At 39.8% G+C, this 19,494-nt stretch overlaps 1 protein-coding gene across 1 annotated transcript; it reads left to right on the top strand.

Moving 5' to 3' along the window:
* The first annotated feature begins 1,449 nt into the window (after positions 1-1,449).
* SUN3 (Sad1 and UNC84 domain containing 3) lies at positions 1,450-19,259 on the top strand. Its single transcript, XM_032796827.1, has 12 exons — positions 1,450-1,584; positions 5,707-5,804; positions 7,281-7,368; positions 7,786-7,847; positions 9,607-9,707; positions 11,979-12,019; positions 13,898-14,057; positions 15,597-15,681; positions 16,580-16,695; positions 17,311-17,478; positions 18,259-18,351; positions 19,025-19,259. Exons 1-12 carry the CDS (start codon positions 1,472-1,474, stop codon positions 19,202-19,204), a joined length of 1,305 nt encoding a protein of 434 aa, XP_032652718.1. The 5' UTR covers positions 1,450-1,471; the 3' UTR covers positions 19,205-19,259.
* The last annotated feature ends 235 nt before the right edge of the window (positions 19,260-19,494 follow it).

Genomic DNA, 19,494 nt, shown 5'->3' with positions numbered 1-19,494 from the left:
CAGGGGTGGCCGTGGCACGTGATGGGCACCGACGCCTGTGCGGGTGGTGGTAGAGCCGGGGGGGGGGGGGGCTGTAACCCGGGTGCGTCTACACTGCATAACCCTTAGGGGCGGCATGTAGCGCACAGGCACCGCCCGCCCTTAGCACCGGTATAACTAGCAATGTAGAGCGTGAGGCGGGGCTTAGGAGGCTATTATTATTTGAGCTGGCGCCATCAGAGCTAGCTCGGGTATGCCCAGGCTTGGTGCAGTTGCACCTCTGATGGCAGCGTCCGTACATTGTACTGTGGCCCTATTGAGTGCACTCTGTGGTCTGTTCTGCCGCACGGTGTGCTAAATGTGATTGACATGTTGGTGACTGCACCTCAGCCAAGGCACACCATCATTGCACCTGAAAATACCAGTTTAGAGATGGCTTGAGGAAAAGAGCAAGACAAGGACTTTCCCTCTTGTTGGTGCAAATGCCATTCAGCTCCTTGGTAAGTGAGGTGCAGTACAGCCCAAGATTGACATGTCTGACTGAGTTGGGGACATGAGAGGTGTTTTCACATTTTCTTGGGGTGTGCTCCTGTTCTTCCCACTGTACCTGATTGCCCAGACCATCTTCCATCACCTTTCTGATTGCAGAGCACTCCTCCGGCAACCGTACCAACTGCTTACATAGAAAAGTAATAGGAAACTATCTTTGACTTTTCTGACAATTCCTATGTTGTCTAAAGGTGGCTCCTATTCCCTCTCTTCTATATAGCAGCAACTACAAGGGAAGACAGCCATGCTACTTTCTCCTTTTGCAGATATGCAAATTCTTATTTGCAATGAAGGACCTGAGTACTTATAGAAACAACTAGTGGAGACAAGAGAATGTAATTTGCCAGCTTTTGACAGACTGTAAGAAATATAAGGTCCTCAGTTTGGGAACTCCTGCCCTTAATACTCATTAATGAATTCAGGGAAAGTCCTCTTGATTTATGTATCAGAAATGATTATAATGGTTTCTTCTAGCCCTAAAATCTAAATTTTGGTGGGAATAAAAGAAGTTCAGCCTTTCACAGGAGACAACCTTGGAGGATTCAGCTCCATGATATTTTTTTCAGTCGTTGAGTCTCTTGAAATAAAAATGTTGAACGTATGTCCCATCTTTTCTGGCTGAGCTCAGGAATCTTATGCTTGTCTTGTTCATTATGATATCACCAAGAGCAACCTGTGACATATTTAGCAGCACGGAGTAGGGCAAAAGACATTTTAGGTAGACTCTTCTTATTATGATGTTACTCACTATCTATCCAGAAGGCAAGTGCAGTACAAGGACAGCCTTCCTTTCAAAGAAGACTTAAAATGGCTAGATATTACATTATTTTAAATTAATTATTAAAATTGTTGGTCATAATAATAATTAATATGGTTAATACCTTATTTCACCTCATTTTCATGCTCCTCTTCTTTCAGTGGTGAGTGCAAAGCAAATAAAAACATGTACAGAATTCCAAAGTCTTCAGGTAGCACCTATCTACCTCAGGATGAAACAAGCCACGGCACCAACAGTGACACCTCAGACACAGAAAATCAAAGTCAAGATTTAAACTGGTATGGATACTTTTTTTTAAAAAATTCAATCTGTATTAACTTTTGTCATATGTATACAAGTTATGCAAATAATACTAAAATCTTTTTTAAAATTCTTAAGCTCCCAAATACATTTACCACTCCTTCATCTGTTTTAGAAGAAGGGAAATGAGAAAAAGAAAACAATGGCATATTCTCAGGGCCCAATCATGTGCTCATTGAAGTCAGTGGCAATCGTTTCATTGATTTCAATTTGTCCTGGAATCTAAACAGGATTTGATTTTGCTTCAAATGATCAAGGGAGGTGGCAGTTATGTAATATGATATATAAAGTCATAAACATTTGCACTGCTCAGTTATATAATCTAATGAATAACAGATATCCAGTAAAGCTATTCTGTTTTGAAGCCTGTAGATTAAGTATTTAGTAACATCTAAGTTACTGAGTAATTTAGTGTTACCGTCATTTATATAAATTGTGATTTGGAGGATAGCCATTCTTCCTCTGTCAGTAGTGTGTTTTGCTTCCGTTATTGCAAGGTGCTCCTTTTTGCAGAAATCAAGTTGATTCTTAATCAAGTTCTGTTTTGTGAAGTAATGTCCTTTATTTAATTAGGGATGTGACAAATATTCTATTCATATGTGATTTGTATGCAAATATTGCCAAGGATTTCTATCTGGCCAAATAGTGAATTTATGAGGGAAAATATGAGCAAAAGAAAGAAAAACTATGTCTTGGAATCTTTTACTGTTTGAGACAGTAGGCCAAGTGCCCATTTTTCATCTAACCAAATCATTTGCTTTTCCTGCATCTCTGACCATGTCAGGCCCTTCTTCAGTCATTTCACTAGCTTTCTCTTGACTGCCCCTCACGTTTAATTTGAAAAACTTATTCTCTTCTGAAAGGTCCTGCAGACTTTCCCCCTACCTATTCTTACTCTCAACTGCCATCCAGTGCTCCCACTCCACCCTTCAGTCTGTCCAAGCCACACCATTTCCTGCCCTCTTCACATTCTTTTCTCACTCCCATCTGTCCTTTCTACATGTTGACCTATCTGCTTAGAACACCCTTTCTGCTAGGGCGGGGATAAATGGTCAGTTTTTAGAGTTGAGAGAGGTGAATACTGGTGCCCTCCAGGGATCTGTACCTGGACCAGTGCTGTTCAGCATATTCATAACTGTTCTGGAAAAAGGGGTAAACAGTGAGGTGACAAAGTTTGCAGATGATACACATTTTTTCAAGATGGTTAAGTCCAAAGCAAACTGCAAAGAATTACAAAGGATCTCACAAAACTGGGTGGCTGGGCCACAAAGTGGCAGATGAAATTCAGTGTCGATAAATACAAAGTAATCCGCTTTGGAAAACATAATCCCAGTTATACATACAAAATGATGGGGTCTAAATTAGTTGTTATCACGCAAGAAGGAGATCTTGCAGTCATTTTGGATAGTTCTCTGAAAACATCTGCTCAATGGGCAGAGGCAGTCAAAAAAATAACAGAATATTAGGAATCATTAGGAAAGGGATAGATAATAAGACAGAAAATATCATAATGCCACTATATGTATATACATTGTATGCCCACCCCTTGAACAATCTGGGCAGTTCTGGTCATCTCGTTTCAAAAAAAGATATATTAGAATTGAGAAAGGTATGGAGAAGGGCAACAAAAATTATTAGGGCATGGGACAGTTTTCGTATGAGGAAAAATTAAAAAGACTGGGACTTTTCAACTTGGAAAAGAGGCAAGTAAGAGGAGATATGATAGAGGTCTATAAAATCACGACTTGTGTGGAGAAAGTGAATATGGAAGTGTTATTTACTCCTTCACATAACACAAGAACTAGGGATCACTCAATGAAATTAATAGGCAGCGCATTAAAAACAAACAAAAGCAAGTCAGCCTGTGGAACTTGTTGCCAGAGGATGTTGTGAAGGCCAAAGCTATAACACGGGTTCAAAAATGAACTATATATGTTCATGGAGGATAAGTCCATCAGTGGCTATTAGCCATGATGGTCAGGGATGCAACCCCATGCTCTGAGTGTCTCGAGCATCTGATTGCCAGAAGCTGAGAGTGAACAATAGATCTCTCAATATTTGCCCTGTTCTGTTTATTCCCTCTGAAGCATCTGGCATTGACTACTGTCATAAGAAGGAATACTGGGATTGATGTACTGTTGGTCTGACCCAGTATCGCTATTCTTATGTTCTTATAACCCAAACTGCATGCCTGCTCATTAAGGTCCCTCCTCAAAACACTGCTCTTCCAAAAAAAAAAAAAAGCCTGTAAATCTTGATCCTCCCTGTAATGAAATACTGAACTGAAATAGATACCAATAAAACTAGAGCAGTCTAGCAAACTTTGAATAAGCTTGCTGTTCATAAGAGGCTTGGGATCATAGAAACAGAGAAAACTGTGAAGATACTGTACAGTACATAGTGCTCTTTACAATGCTTGCTCTTGATAATAATGAGTAAAATATTTTTTGAAATGTTTTCAATATCAAATCCTTGGTCTTTCTTATTAAACAAAAATACTTGATTCTAAAAACTGTGGGGATTCGTAAGACCCATCTGGTCAGGGTTACAGGCAGCAATCTGCTGTACTAAGCAGCATGTGGGGGACAGGCTACAGTGTTTGGGTGGCAAAAGACAGGTGACATTAAGAGGGAATGGATGGGACACTGGGCTCAGAGTTGGGCTGGAGGGAAGATGCTGCAGTGGGAGAGAACTGATGAAAGATAGAGTACAGGGTCAGGACAGTTGAAAGCAGGACCAGTGGGAAAGTGGGAAGAAGTGTTGGGACAGGATGGATGGCAGGAGTTGGGAATCTGATGGAATGAGTACAGGATATGACACAGTATCAGGGTTGCCAAAAGGAGATGCTGAATGAGCAACAACAGAATCTGAGCCATACGTAAAATATCTTACTCTCATATACTGGTAGCCATTTTAATTATTTTAGGTGTCCAATATTTGTGTCAAATTTCAGAAGCAGATTTGTATAAATCTGAATCCAGCAAAATGACCAGATTTGTGTACCAGCAGATTTCATTTTGAGATTCACCACATCTCTACTTAAAATTTTAAGCATGTTGTGGATGACAAAGTTCATTAGAGTGCTAAATGTTTTTGGACCATATTATAAAATACTGTCTCCAAATCTCTGAATGTGTGTACTGTCACTACCTCTCATGTTGATAAAAAAAACATCTTATCTCATCTTATCTTTCTCCTTTGAACAGTCAATTAATTTGACCAGGAGTTTCACTTAAGAACTACATTTCTGCACTGTGATGCCTTCTTAATCTCCCTAAATACTGCAACTGCAGCATTTTATAGAAAATTCTGGATGTTAGTAAGGGTATCATATGTGCTAGTCATTGCTGCCTCTTCCTCCCTGAGGGATACAGCCAGGCTTAATTTCAAAACATGCAGTGTGTCAATTAAAAATTGCAGGTATGGTTAAGTGTATTTATTGCAGGTTGAACACCTAACAGTCATAGCAAATAGTATTCACTATGGAGTGTACTGTATTCTTTATCTGATATTGTTTGTTAATTGCCTAAATATATTCCATAAATAGAAAATATATTGAAAACATGGTTGCACAGTTAAACTCCAGAGTCAGGCAAGTTGCATGTGCAATGTAACTGCTAGCATTTCCTGGCTTTTAAAATTTTTATGTGATTTTAATGTTTTCTTAGTATAGGATTTTTAATGTAATTTTAAAAAAAGATTTATTAAACAAAGGTAGTTTTTTAATTATTTTTATTCATTTTTGCCAAATTCCAGAGCCAAGTGATAGTCCAATTAGTTGAATTGGCTGTTAAGTAGATAAGCTAGAGAACACAGGGTAAAAGAACTCTGCCTCCTGCTCTGTGAAATGGTAATTAAATCAAGGCTTAACATTTTTCCTCCTACCTCCTGTGTTTACACGTGTAGTTAATTGTACCTATTTGGATAACTAATTGTCAGTCAGATATGGGTAGCTAGGCTTCTAAATGAGTGCAATTGTGTGTGCAAATACTTGTACCTTAGTTCTAGAGGTTGTTTTGGAAAATGTAGCCTCTGTTTTTTGCCTGCATCTGGCCACTTGTGCAACTCTTGAATTTCTAAAGCCCTTTTCTATTTTCTAGCCTATCTCAAAGACAAGGACGCACATCCAGTAGTACTGAAAGCCAGATCCCTATTAGTCTCAGGCAGGAAGATAGGCAGCTTCAACATTCACCCAAAAGTAAGTTCAAGTGATTAGTGGTTGTAAATTGTCTAGTTGTATGCATTGTTGTATGTTATGCACTTAAAACATTTGTTTTGTAAGTTCTGTAGCATGGGCTTTTACATTTTTGATTGTTTGTGCACCTGGAGAGATGTTGTTGATAGACATATCCTGTAAAGTGGAGGAAATATATTAAAGCAGAACTGAATTAGGACCATGTTAAGTCAGGAAGTTACAAAGTTGAGGTTGTGTGTACAGGGCCGCCCAGAGGATTCAGGGGGCCTGGGGTCTTTGACGGCTGCCCCACCCCCGCCGAACTGCCATCGAAGACCCGGCACTTTGGTGGCAGGTCCAGGGGCAGAAGGACCCCTTGCCGCGGGTCTTCAGGACACTTCAGCGGCAGATCCCGGAGCGGAAGGACCCCCCGCCGCCGAATTGCCACTGAAGACCTGGAGCAGAAGAAGCTCCAAGGGCCCAGGCCCCACGAGAGTTTTCCGGGGCCTCCGGAGTGAGTGAAGGACCCTGCTCCAGGGGCCCCGAAAAATTCTCGTGGGGGCCCCTGCGGGGCCCAGGGTCTGGGGCAAATTGCCCCACTTGTTCCCCCCCCCCCCCGGGCGGCCCTCTGTGTGTGCCATATTAACTTTATTCCTTTATATCTATGTATGACAATATCGCCTTTAATTACATGTTCATATGCTATTTCACAAATAATTCCATGTAATACCATGTAACTTTTTTTTTCTACAACCCTAAATGCACAGGAAGCATCTTATAGTATTATGTACTAATCAGACAAACAGAGTCCATGGCATTTGTATATAATATTGGCAGAGACCAAAGCTAAAGTTCCACAGGTCTCCTTGTCTCATTCACTGTGCACCTTAAAGGACTCGCCTTATAATGTTGGAGACAAAAAAATAAAAATAATTGTGGAGGCCCCATAGTGGATCTATAGTTAAGGTTCATTGAGATTAGGTTAGTTCAAGTGGAGTAGATCAAGTGTATCAATTTGAGTTAATTATTGCATTGAAGATAAGATTTTAGTGGTGAGGATGCTTGAGCCAGAAAGAAACCAGCTGGACTTTTTGCAGAAGTGGTGATAGGAAATGCAGCAACATCTCTTTATTTTATAAACTGAAAAAATGTGATCTAGAACAACTGAGGATATGTCTTTATTGGAAAAAAGTTGTTCTTGTTTTTGTTTTAAACTTTGGGTTAAAAGAACAGTGAAAATACAGGGTTAACAGCTCCAGGTCAAACCCAGGCTCTACATGTGCTTTAAATCAAGATGCTAATTCAAATTAAAAGATGAGTTGCTGTGTCTTCACTGCTATGCTAACTCAAGTTAAGAACACACCTTTTTTGCAGTGAAGACATAGCCTGAGACAAACATGAACCCCCTTATGTCTATTTTGCAGTGACTTTTGAGAGTAGAACTGCATTTTTAGCTACATCTGAGCTAATTTAACTGTATGCTTTTTGCATGTTTTCCAGAAGGTATCAGGCTTGTCTTCCACTTGCTAGGGCTATGCATAACAGTTCTGTGGCACTATGTGATGAAAATCTGCAGTGCTTTTGCAAGGTAAAGATAAACAAGAATCTTTTTCTCAAGGACGGGTGGGGAAATAGATAATAGCAGGTGGGTAGGAGAGACAGATTGGTATTAATTACACTCACAAACCTGACAAAGAATTAAGAGAGTGATTTACATTGGTGTCAATCCAGGCTCTTGCTGAAACCGGTTCTGGGATCAGAGGTCACAAGACCAATCACTAATTTTAATGTCTCTTCAGTTTTTGATATGGTGCTTGAATCTCCAGTGTAGAAGTTTAAAAAAAAAAAAAAAAAGCTTCACTATTAACTTCAATAGGCTGCAGGATGAAGCCAGCAATATGGTTTTCAAGAAATCCTAAAGAAACTTTTTGCTAATACAGAATATGTATGTGAAATGTGTGGATTCTGCTAACTTTATGCTTCCTTTCTCCTTACTGTTCCCCAGGAAGATTTGGGCTCGAAAGATTATTTCACTGGTGCTGTTCCTCCTTTCTTTATTCTTTTTTGGTGAGTTTCTATAAAGTACAGTGTTAACTGACAGTCTGTAAGGGGGACCAAATTCTTTGCTCTGCCCTGCCCCCTTTGTGCTGCTTTGACAGAGACGCCCAGCTGAGAACTGAAGTAGGCAGTTGGATATCCCAGCTGCGTCGCCCGTCTCTCTCCCTCCCTCTAGTCCGCTCTCTGGGAAGAGACTGATGTGGGGTTGGGAGGACCTAAGTGCCCTCTTCCAAACTAGCTGTATAGGGCCATAATTTTCCCAGTCTTGAGGAGCAGCAGCGACTGGCCTTCACTCACCCCAGGAGGCAGAGCAACCCAGCTTGGGAGGAAGAACAGTTACTGGGGGCAGAAATCTTCAGAGCCTCAAAAGCCATGAGGTATCACTAACTCTTTTTATTTAAAATAAAGAAGAAGAAAAAATGCCTTTACTGACTATGGGGCAATGGCAGTTTGTGAAATTGCGGTCACCAGGGAACAGTTTGTGTTGTTTTGATTCAACTGTTTTGTATTTTTTCTGATATTTACAAACAGTTATTAAAAATTAAGTTAATAAAAAGAGGGAAATAAAAATAATAGAAATAGGCAGTAATAATTTTTTAAATAAATGGAAATAGGTGGTAATAAAAAAATGAAATAGCAAGTATTACAAAAAGTTAATAAAAATATAAGCAGGTAAAAAAAAGTGGAAATAAACAGAGGTTTAAAAAATAAACAACAAATAAAGCAACTTTCCTGTTGCATTAGAAATCATGTTACCCCATACCTCATCCTTCCTTTTTTCACCACTGCTTACAGTTTGTTAAACCTATTAGTTGTCTCTTGTCTCAATTTTTGGCTACAAACCTGCAGAGAATTACAGATACTTAACTTTATGCACAGGAGCAAAATTAAGTCTATGTATCTTTGCCGGACTAGTGACTTAGACTCTGGTGTTGCAATGAGCTCCATGGAAGCATATCCTTGAATGTGCACTGAGCTCCACTGAAGTCAGTGCAGCTGTGTGTGGCCACAAGGTCCTGCCCACATGGAAATCATTGCAGGACTGAGGCCACAATAATCCCTGTTCCAAAGAACTGTCTTTTTATATGACCCCCCAATCCTGCAAATCCATATTCTGGTGAATAGACCCATTGACTTGACAGTGAGTACAGTCAAATTCCTGCTCTCAGGATTAAGGTATAAACATAGGGGACCCTGATCCTGACTGGGATCTGTAAGTGATACTTTTTTATATATATATATATATATATATATATATATATAAAAACGCATAGAATATGTGAACAATTTAATATAGCATAAGCCTTAACTTTTACACTTGAAAATTGATTTTAACCATGTAAACCATAATGCTCCATTAACATGTGTTGAAAATGTATCTCCCCAACTCAGAACCTATAAGAATGTCATTTCACCATTCCTTGCAAAATACCCAATTTGGAAACTCAAGTGGAGGGAGGGTAGGAATGTAGAAAGGGAGAGGGGCCGTAGAGGTTGATTTTGCTTATTGAAATGCTGATGATAACTAATACAGCCCTTGGAAGTCCCTCAAGGCTGCATTTTACATCCATTCCAAAATTAGGCCCCAGTCTTGCAAATACTTAGACACGTATATTTAACTTGACTTTGGTGGGATTATTTCACTGATGTGTTTAGCTTTAGTAAAGCTATGTGTTTGACAGATTGGGGCCCCTTGCTTTTGAGGAGAATAATCTGCAGCAGATAATGTTCTAAATTTAAACAAAGTTGTTCTTTTTATGACTGACAGGTACTTACTACATGGGATTGCTTGATGGAGGAGGAATTCAGATGTCCAGGGGAATATATAATGGCTTTGTCCTCTATGATTTTAACCATTTCTGGCACAAGGTGATTTATGATTAGATGTAATCAAATAAAGACTGTCACTACCAATCTAGCTCTAGGACCAAAAGTGCTTACCCAATAACTTTCACCTTCTTTATGTGGGGTTTCAGGTATACTGAAGACTCCAGTGTCTTGGAATTTAATTATATTTAACCACACATTAATAATTACAATATTTTTGTTTCTGGGTCTGCTACTATTTTACTGTATGCCTTTGAGCAAATCACTTGGGCTAACATTTTCAGAATTGGCCTTTAATTTTGGTTTTCTTCAATTTTGGTTGCTCAGCTTGGTATCTGGGATCCCATTATCAGACGTACTGAGCCCCCGTGACTCCAGCTGAAGGCACATGATCAAACAAAAGACTTTAACAAAAGGAGTTTTCTTTTAAGTGGTTATATTATATAGTTTCAGTGTGAGTTAGGGCATGGCTACACTTGCAGATGTAGAGTGCCAGGAGTTAAACTAGCCCTCAGAGACAGCAGCAGGGAAAACGCTGCTCTGTGTTCACGCTGTGCTCCTTGTGACTATGGAGCATGTCCACATTAGCATCTCTTGCAACGCCACAGAGAGGACTGCATTGGGGTAGCTATCCAAGTGTGCAAGTGGCTGCAACATGCTTTGGAAAAGATTTGCAAAGCATGGGGGGCAATGTGTATCAGCATGCTATCTTGTAAGTTCAGACAGTGGCAGAAGGAAACCTGACATCAGCCCCTACTCCCCACCTTGACACACACATGCACAAACACCTGCCTCTGCAGCGGGACCATGCCACAGTAATGGTTTGCTTTGTGTCCCAGAGCAGATGAGCATGCTGGCTGTCAGAAATGGAGCTTTGAAAGGGGATACCTTTATGCCTGCAGCCCAGTTCAAAACAATGACCACAGTGGCCCCTTGACTTCAGGGGATTATGGGATGTTTCCAGAGGCCAATTACAACACAGTGATGCAACACGTCATCCACACTGGCACCCCAGAGCTCCAGCCAGGGCGCAGAAAGCTCTGTAATTCTCATGGATGTGGATTACCAGGAGCGCTCCAGTTGCAGAATCCAGGCGCTCTAAGTGCCTTGCCACTGTGGACACCTCAGGAATTAGGGTAACCGGGACTGATTTAATGCACCCTAACTTGCAAGTGTAGCCAAGGCCTAAGACTTGTATCAAAAAGAGAAACTGAAATGGGAACACACTTTTATCATAGAGAGTAACAAGAGTGTGGCCACTAGTATTCCAACCTTTCCTCATAGAGAATATATCTACTTATGTCAGAAGTCAGTGAAGTAATATATTGATAACAGAGAGGAAATCCTCGGTTACAGTGGCCCCAGAAAACAACTGGAAAAGAAAAGAGGCAAAACCTAAAATAGAGCTAGTAATGGAGACGTTCTAGGGAAGGTTTTGACCTCCAGTTGGCTGGCTGCTATTCATTTGACCCTTTTTCAAAACTGTAAAAGCTGGTTAGAGAGGGGAAGAAGTTATTGGATTAAGAGTTTGGAAGACATACTTTGAAGATAGGGCATTTTGAAAGAATGGATAGCTAGGAGGCTGACATATAACTCAATATGAAAATAAGTGTGCCCTTGATGTATCAATTTTCTGTGTTAGCAAACTAGATGGTTTGCTTCCTGAAGTGTCTTAACCAATATCTAGGCGCCTGTCATGTAAATTCTTTTTTAAGCAATTATTATTAATAAGAAAAGTGTGTAAAATTCTGGATAATGCTTGCAATCAGATAAGTCTGAATTACATTATAACAAAAATTTACCTGACAGCAAGGTTCAAGTTCCAGTGTTTTCTGTACTCCCTCCACAGGAAAATATGTTACTTTTTATTCAGTTGTCTCTTACTTCCTGTCTGCTAGCTGCAAAATTGAAGCCTTTAAGGAATAGGCTCAGAGACATTTACAGACACAGAAAAGTTGAAAATTCAGTACACATTTTGTGTATATATTTACCTATGTGATTAGTTCTTATGATGGTGTTTTGTTTTAGAATAATTAATCAAATGCATGATGGGAGATTGATATCTGCTTCATGAATAAGGAATTGTCCAGCATTAATCTTAAGATCTATTTAATTGTCTTTCTCTCCTAGGTATTTATAGGGTGCCAGTTACTGTTGTATGTTAGTGTTAAACACCTGTAGTATGTAGGCATTGTGTCTCTGAGTGTCTACCATCTCACATTCCTATAGAGAATGATTGCCTCTCTCTGCAGGAGGCTCTGTATTGATGATGTTAGTGTTTGGAATGAACATTTGATTAATATTTCCATCTAGGATGAATCAGAGAGAGATGGAATGGAACTGGAGTCTTTAAGGTAAGGTGGATTTCTGGATAACTACTTGACTCATTGCTGTAAAGAAATTCAAACCCTGAGCGCAACTGCACAAATGGAGGAAGTTGGGTCTCCCACAAACTTTATACACATTGATGATGTTCCCAACCCCAAAAGTATCTGTAGGGATTTTTTCTCCCCCTCCCTTAAAATCCAGAGGAAGGAAAGATGTTGGAGCTGGCAGTTTTTCTTCCCTGTCTTACAGGCATACAAGTTGCTCGTGTACATGACTGGGTAAGAAGGGAAAACTGCTTGCACTTCCATCTTCCCAGGGTGTTTGAGAAGAAGCAATAAAGATTATTATTTTCCTGCTGCTCAGCTTTGTCTTCCTTGTTGTGGAGGGATGGATAAATTCTTTTGCTGGTTCCCTCCATATTCTGAAATGAATAGAAATAGAAACTTGTGATTGTTCTGCCTTCCTGTAAGGTGGAATAGACGCTCCTCTGTACACAGTTCCCACTGTAGGTGGAGGAAACCTTTGCTTCTTCCCGACCCTGCTTCTTCCCTAGCCTGATGGCATAGGAGCTGCATATGAAGAAGCCCTGCATGGTTAGCCAAGATCAGAGGAATAAGAGGACCCATGTGAGAATAATCATCCAAGTCAGTAAGGGGAGAATACAGGAATATGGAGTGGGGGAAAGAGCAGCTGTGTGGCAAAATGAGAAACTAGAACATTTAGGATAAGATGCTCATTACTGAGGGGAGAGAGGGAGGAGGGGAAGTGGTGGACATGAAGGAGAAAAATGTTTAATGGAAGAAAGATATTTAAAGTGGAATACAGGAAGATCAGAGGGAAGGAATAGAAATTACAAAAACAGATGTAGCAGATACCTTTTACAGTCCATTTTAGTGTATGAATGAAGAATGGAAAGAGAAGGAAGAACAAAAACAAGGGAGCCCCATCAAGCAGCAGTTTTTGATTGAAAAGTTGATGTCAAGATGCTAGAAAGAAAACATGAATATCGAATTATATAGGAGATATTAGGGTACTGTACAGAACTGTGTAGGCTGAAGAAGTGATGGGGGCTTTGGAGTTCAGGTAGGAGGGGGCATGGAAACCCACTGCTCCTATGTGTAAGGAAAGGCGGACATTTTTGGTCCAGTAAAATATGTTTTTTAGAAGTTGTTGCAGTGGTGACTGCACTTTTTAATGTGTATTTTTCCTTGTTTTATATCTGTTTGTTTGTGGTCTGTGTCAGAGATGGCAACTGAGAGATCGGAATTGAGCATATTCTTTTGTGGCCTAGTGTGCCATTTGTGTGAGTAGTTTTTAATCAAATGTAACCTGCAGCTGGCTTGGTCTGCATTCCAGATAAAACCAGTTTACTCTTTCAAGTATATGTTCTTTCTTGTTTTGAAATGTCCTGGAATCTTTGAAAATGCAGGTTATTGCATCTTCTATGTCAGTATTTTCCAGACAGAATCCTTATCCTTTTGTCCATAATTTATTTTTTTCTACATCAAACAAAATCTTAGTCCTTCAAACCCACCCTTACACGTTTTTTAGGATGGTTGCAGACATGCCTCCACTCACCTTTATATTATTCAGGAAGCAGGGTAAAAAATTTTGAAAGTGCCTGAGTCCTATTGAAAGTCTATTGGACTGAGGCTCCTAAATTACTTAGATATATTTTTGAAAATTTTGCCTATAGGGCAGTGAGGTGGCTTCTCCATCTGAAGATATTAGTACTAGTATCTAAGTCTACTTTTCCTCTCACTTACAAATTGATCATCCAGAGCAGATTTCTTTAGAGGTATAAAAAGAGGTGTCTGTTGCCTGTCTCTCATTTTCATGACATACCACAAGCCAGACAGGCCAGGAAAATAGTGCTTTCTGTCACTCTTTCCCACTTTTTCTAGGCAGGCAAACCATGTTTTGAAAGAAATCCAATCTCTTAAAGAGCAGGTAGATAAGCTACAGACAGAGCTTCATGCTCTGAAACAAGGTACAAAGGACATCACCCAGCGTGCTATCAGTGAAGCCCTGGAAGGGAGTGAGATCAAAGGCATTACAACATGGGTAAGGACATTGCAGGATTTTGTTAAGTAGAGATTTCTAGCTTTCTTTGTATCTACCATACTTCCTTCTCACACTTTTTTTTTTTTTTTTATACTTCACTGACATATGTAGTGTAACAGTCTTGGGAATCCAGGAACAAGTGTTCATCCACAATAAATAGTTTCTCTTCGGACTGCAGACTTTTTTTGCGGAGTAGCTGGAAGGGTGGGATAACAACATAAGTAGGAATTTCTATCACCCTAACCATCAATAGAATGCCATCACCTCCTGAACAAGACGTACACTACGTTAGACATTTGAAGGAACAATAGTCTAAGCTACAGTATTGATTTTTCACCTTTACACCAAGAAAATGATCTGGTGGAAAATTCATAAGGAGAACCTGCAACCCAGTCTCCTGAGTCACTCCTGGTACCCTTAGGCTCTCTTTGGTCCCTGTTAGTGTCACCCATGGGAGACCTGGCTGCTGCCAAGGCTTCCCCCAGCCTCTCCCCAGAAAAACACTATTTCACAGGGCTTGCAGAGGATAGTATGATATGTCCTCCTAGCCTTCCACAGGTCTGTGCAGGGGATCCTCCGCACAAGTAATATTGTCTAGAGAATCTGTCTCTTCATCTGCAGCAGTTGGTCTTTGAGGTAGAAGTGAATAGTATGGTAAGGGTTTCCCCAGGGGACTCTTGTTGGCAGTATGCGTTCAGTGTTCTTGAGAACAGAGTATATCAAACATCTTTGCTCTTTTTGAGTTTCATTCTATTTCTTGGAAGTTAAAGGAACTTAACCAATTGATATGATCACTCACTTTTATGAACTACTTGGTGATTAAATTGCACATATATAAGGGGTCATTGTATAATGACCCTTAGTGTCATTATATAGATAGTTACCACTATTATGACGTAGTATAACAGCTGCCTAGAAGGAGGGCTACACACACTCTCCTACAAAGGTGGCCATTACCAAAATTATAGAACAAGGTGAACACAATAGTTTTCTGACATTTTGGTTGAGATTCCAGGTGGTTTTCAGAACCTCTAACAAGTGGTCTCTAACTCAAGAGATAATACATGCGCTTGATACCAGGCCTCCACACCCGCCTGTTAGGGTATGTCTACAATTTGAGCTGAGAGTGTAATTTCCAGTGCAGGAAGACATTCCTGTACTAGCTGTGATCAAGCTAGCGAGTTAAATGTAGAGTGTAGCCACAGTGGGGTGAGCAGCAGGAGGGGTCACCCCAAGTACATACCTAGCACCTTAGCTGTCGCAAGTACATACCCATCCATCTCCTTGTGCCACCACAACTACACTTTATTTTTAGTGCACTAGCAACATCTGCACTGGGGGAGTTAGGGATTTTTTTACACCCCTCACTGCCGTGGCTATGTCAACCTCAGTTTTAAGTGTAGACCAGATCTTAGTCTAACATAATAGTTACTTCATGATTGTTTTACACATACTTCGGATTGTAGGTGAACTGGTGTGTGTACGACTTGCAAACTCCTTTCCCCTCTCACAGTTCTTACCTTTTATATTCCTTCACAGACTGTGAAAAGGATGCTGAATAAAGTCCTTGAAAAGTTGGATGAAGACCAAGTCCAGATGCCTGATTATGCCCTAAAATCAGCAGGTATTATTCTTCTTCCCAATTAGAATCTGGGTCTTATGGTGTTATGCACTGTAAAAAACATATAAGAAGACACAGCCCCTGCCCCCAAAGAGCTTACAATCTCGTTTAAGATGATGTACAAATGAATGTCACCTACAATAGGAGGGAAGTGGAAGAGAGGACAAGGGTCACTGTATAAGATTATGCATTTACATAGTCTGACAATGTTCCAAGCCTTTTTATAAAAAAGAATGCTTATTTTAATATTGTTTTTATTAATCACTTCCTATCTTCAGTTTTATTACCCACTGCCGATTATCAATTTTGAATATTTAATTAGCCACCATGGCCTGTTACTATAGAGAAGGACAGAATAAGTGAAAGAGAGACAAATACTATTGCTAGAAATCAGTCAAAACCCATGCTTGTTCAGGTCAAAGTACAGTAATAGTCAACATTCTTATGGTATTACCAGTGAGAGAAAGCTGCGCCAACATCTCTTCATGCCCATTTGAGAAGAGTATATGGAAGTAAGCGTGTGGGGAAGAGAGGGCTATAAGAATTATGACTGGTGTATGTTGATTGGGTCACATGAGTTGTTTGATAATGATTTTTTTTCTTAGTCACATGCAGTGATACGTGTCTAGTTTTGAAAGAGTCACTCATATAAATGATAATTGTATTACAGGGGCTTTGTTGTCTATATGTTAGGAGTTAAACCAACACCTGATGTTGGTCATTAGATCCTCTGTATATTACACATTGTTAAGAATACCTGCTATATTAGAGAGGCAAAGTGGGTCCAACTTCTGTTGATGAGAGAGACAAGCTTTTGAGCTTACTTAGAGCTTTTCTTGAAGTCCAAGTAGTGCTATATGTGAGAGATTATCTCATTATTGTATGAATATTTTAATTTCAGGTGCCAGCATTGTTCAGTCTAGAACTACCAGGAGCTACCGTCATAATAGAGGAAAATTCTTTTGGTTATCCTTTCCAATGCTGGTTTTTGTAAAGTCTCCAGAAGTTATTCTTCAGGTAGAAATCCAAATAAAAGAAGTCTTGAGAGTTTCCTTTACCCTTTCCTCTCTTCCTTTTGGGTCTCCTTTTCCCACTACCATTCCCTATGTCTGCTTTCCCTGTTCTTCTCCCCATACTGCCCAAAGTTCAGGGAGGGATCGGTAGAGATAGAAAGACAGCCTATGCTGCTGTACATAATGGCATTTTTGCAGACAAACCCAGGTTGGCACCACACCACAAGTGAGGGAAAGAGAGAAATAAAAGCAGCAGAGTTAAGAATTGGCACCTGGGGATAAACATCGTTCATAAGTGCGGGGGGGAAAAGGGCAGACCACGGTACTAGAGCTTTTATGAGCGGTGCAGCCAATACAGTCTATCTGAATACTGCATCGTGGAACTAGTATTTATCCTCAGAATTAACAATACATTTTATATTTAATTTTTAATTGGACTCGAAAAATATGAACTTTGTGATTATTTAAATATCATTGACGTGTTTCAAGATAGATTCTAAGGTGCCAAAGTAATCCCTGGTTTCAGGGATTCCACTGATTTCAGTGGAATTATACCAGTGATACCATTAGCCACATGGTTGCCTAAACCAATAATCATTGTTTTGTGTTCTGGTTTTAGCCCAGTAATTACCCTGGGAACTGCTGGCCTTTCCCAGGAAGTCAGGGTGAAACTGTCATCAAACTGGCTATGGAAATAATTCCAAGAGCAGTTACAATGGAGCACATTCCCAAGAAAATCTCCCCTACAGGAGAAATCTCCAGTGCTCCTAAGGACTTCGCTGTCTATGTGAGCATCTTCCTTTAGCTTTTTATATAAGATTTCTAAGAATGGGGGGGTGTAGTACGGGGGGAAATATAGGAAAAAAGCAAGTTCTGTATATTTCCTTCACACCTGCAACTCACTCCATGTTGTAGGAAGAGAGCAATTCATGTATATATAACTATCAGCATAATTCTTCTTGTTCCATTTATTCTTAAAAACGAGACTTTCCCATTCCTGCACAACCTACTGTGTCTACGTGCTACATACAAGAGACGTAATGTGGTTTAGGGGATTCTGCACAGGGCTGGGTACTAAGAACTCCTGATTTCTAATCCTGGCTTTGCCATTAATTCACTCAACCTCTCACAATTTCCCCAACTATAAATAGGGATAGTATTTGCTTACCTATCTCACGGGACTATTGTGACTATAAATTAACCAAAACATGAAATGATAACCAGTAAGCCACAGCTATCAGGCTTCTCCTGATATTTGTAACTTCAGAGATGTATTTGAAATAAATCCTTGGTTTATGAACAAGAGTTAGCTATTTCATGAGTATACCATCCATGTTTGGGTGTTTTGGATATCCTGTGATACCACCAGCCTGGTCAAACCTGGCTTTGGGAATGGACTTGTGCTACAAGGACCCTTATTTAATGGATTTAGCACATCACTGTGCATCTGGGATATCATGTTATGCTTTTTGTGTTAACTGTCTGCATGAAGAGAAAACACATTTAAACCTGTTGTAATTGGGTTTCCACTGTCTTTTGTTTTCTTCATGCCTGTGTTTTTCTGCAGGGCCTAAAGGAGGAAGATGAGGAGCAAGGAACTCTCTTAGGAGAGTTCATGTATAACTGTGAGGGAGATTTATTTCAAACATTCCAACTGAAGGTACATTAAGGAAGAGGGGAAGTGATTGTGAGATTAAGATGGATTCTACTGCTTGAACTAGGGGGTTGTTTGAGCTTCCCAGCAGAAGTGATGGGAGAAATAGCCCTGGGTTGAAAGGACTGTAACGAAGTCTGTAGTTTTGTGAATGGTGGCTTTAAAACTAAGCATTTTTCTGCAGCACTATTGCTAGAGTCTAATTTGCAGTGAATTTGAGTGATCTGCCCTTAGAAAACACATAACATACCGTCAGAATACTGGTCCATCAAATTAAACATTACTGATAATTGTAAGGAAATCTTTTTGTTGCAGATTACTGAAAATAAATCTGTTCTATTTAAGTGCTTGTCTGTGTAGAAATTCTTTGCACAGAGCTCACATGGATATCAATGGGATTTCTACATGTGGTGGAGTCAACTTCTGACTGAGAAGAACTTTATAGAGTTACTTTGCTTACTGAAGCAGGCTAGTCTTTTTTGTGGCTATGTCTCTGTAATTACTATCTTAAAGTACAGTTAGTAGAGGTGTAAGTATCTTCCTATCTTGTGGACAATGATTTCACATGGCAGCAAAGAGTAAAATAGTGAACAAGTCACCCCTGCATGATGCTAATTATTGATCAACAGTGAGAGATACATGAAGTAAAAAATAATAGCTTTCATTTCTTTCTTTTCAGAATGAACTTTCTGAATTCATGAGGTACGTGAAACTGAAAGTGCTGAACAATTGGGGCCACCCAGAATATACCTGCATTTATCGATTTAGGGTACACGGAGATCTAAAACATACCCAGGAGTTCTTTGAACAGAGTCCAATACCTGAGGAACTCAAAATGGCAACACCACCAGCAGACTAAAAGTGAAATTCTTAAGATCCACTCCACTTCATCAGCCAAGTGAAAGGGTGTCCAGAGCAGACAAAAATAAAAATGCAAACAAAAATATTTTTTGGCAAAATTGTTTTTATTCTTCAAAATGTTACTGTTTCTATGGAAAAAGATACAGTATGTATAGTGAATAAATAGTATTTGCCTAGGGTAGTGAAGAGGTTTCTACAGGGTAGGATTTAATCTTATATGCCCCTAGGCACAGCATTTTCTGCATCCCTCTCTTCCCCGCCCCCCAGCTGACCTTTGTTTTTTCTCTT

Source organism: Chelonoidis abingdonii, chromosome 2 (assembly GCF_003597395.2).
Source record: "Chelonoidis abingdonii isolate Lonesome George chromosome 2, CheloAbing_2.0, whole genome shotgun sequence".
Taxonomy (NCBI): Eukaryota; Metazoa; Chordata; order Testudines; family Testudinidae; genus Chelonoidis; species Chelonoidis abingdonii.
The sequence above is the reverse complement of the archived record's forward strand: the minus strand, read 5'-3'. Positions and strand labels throughout refer to the sequence as shown.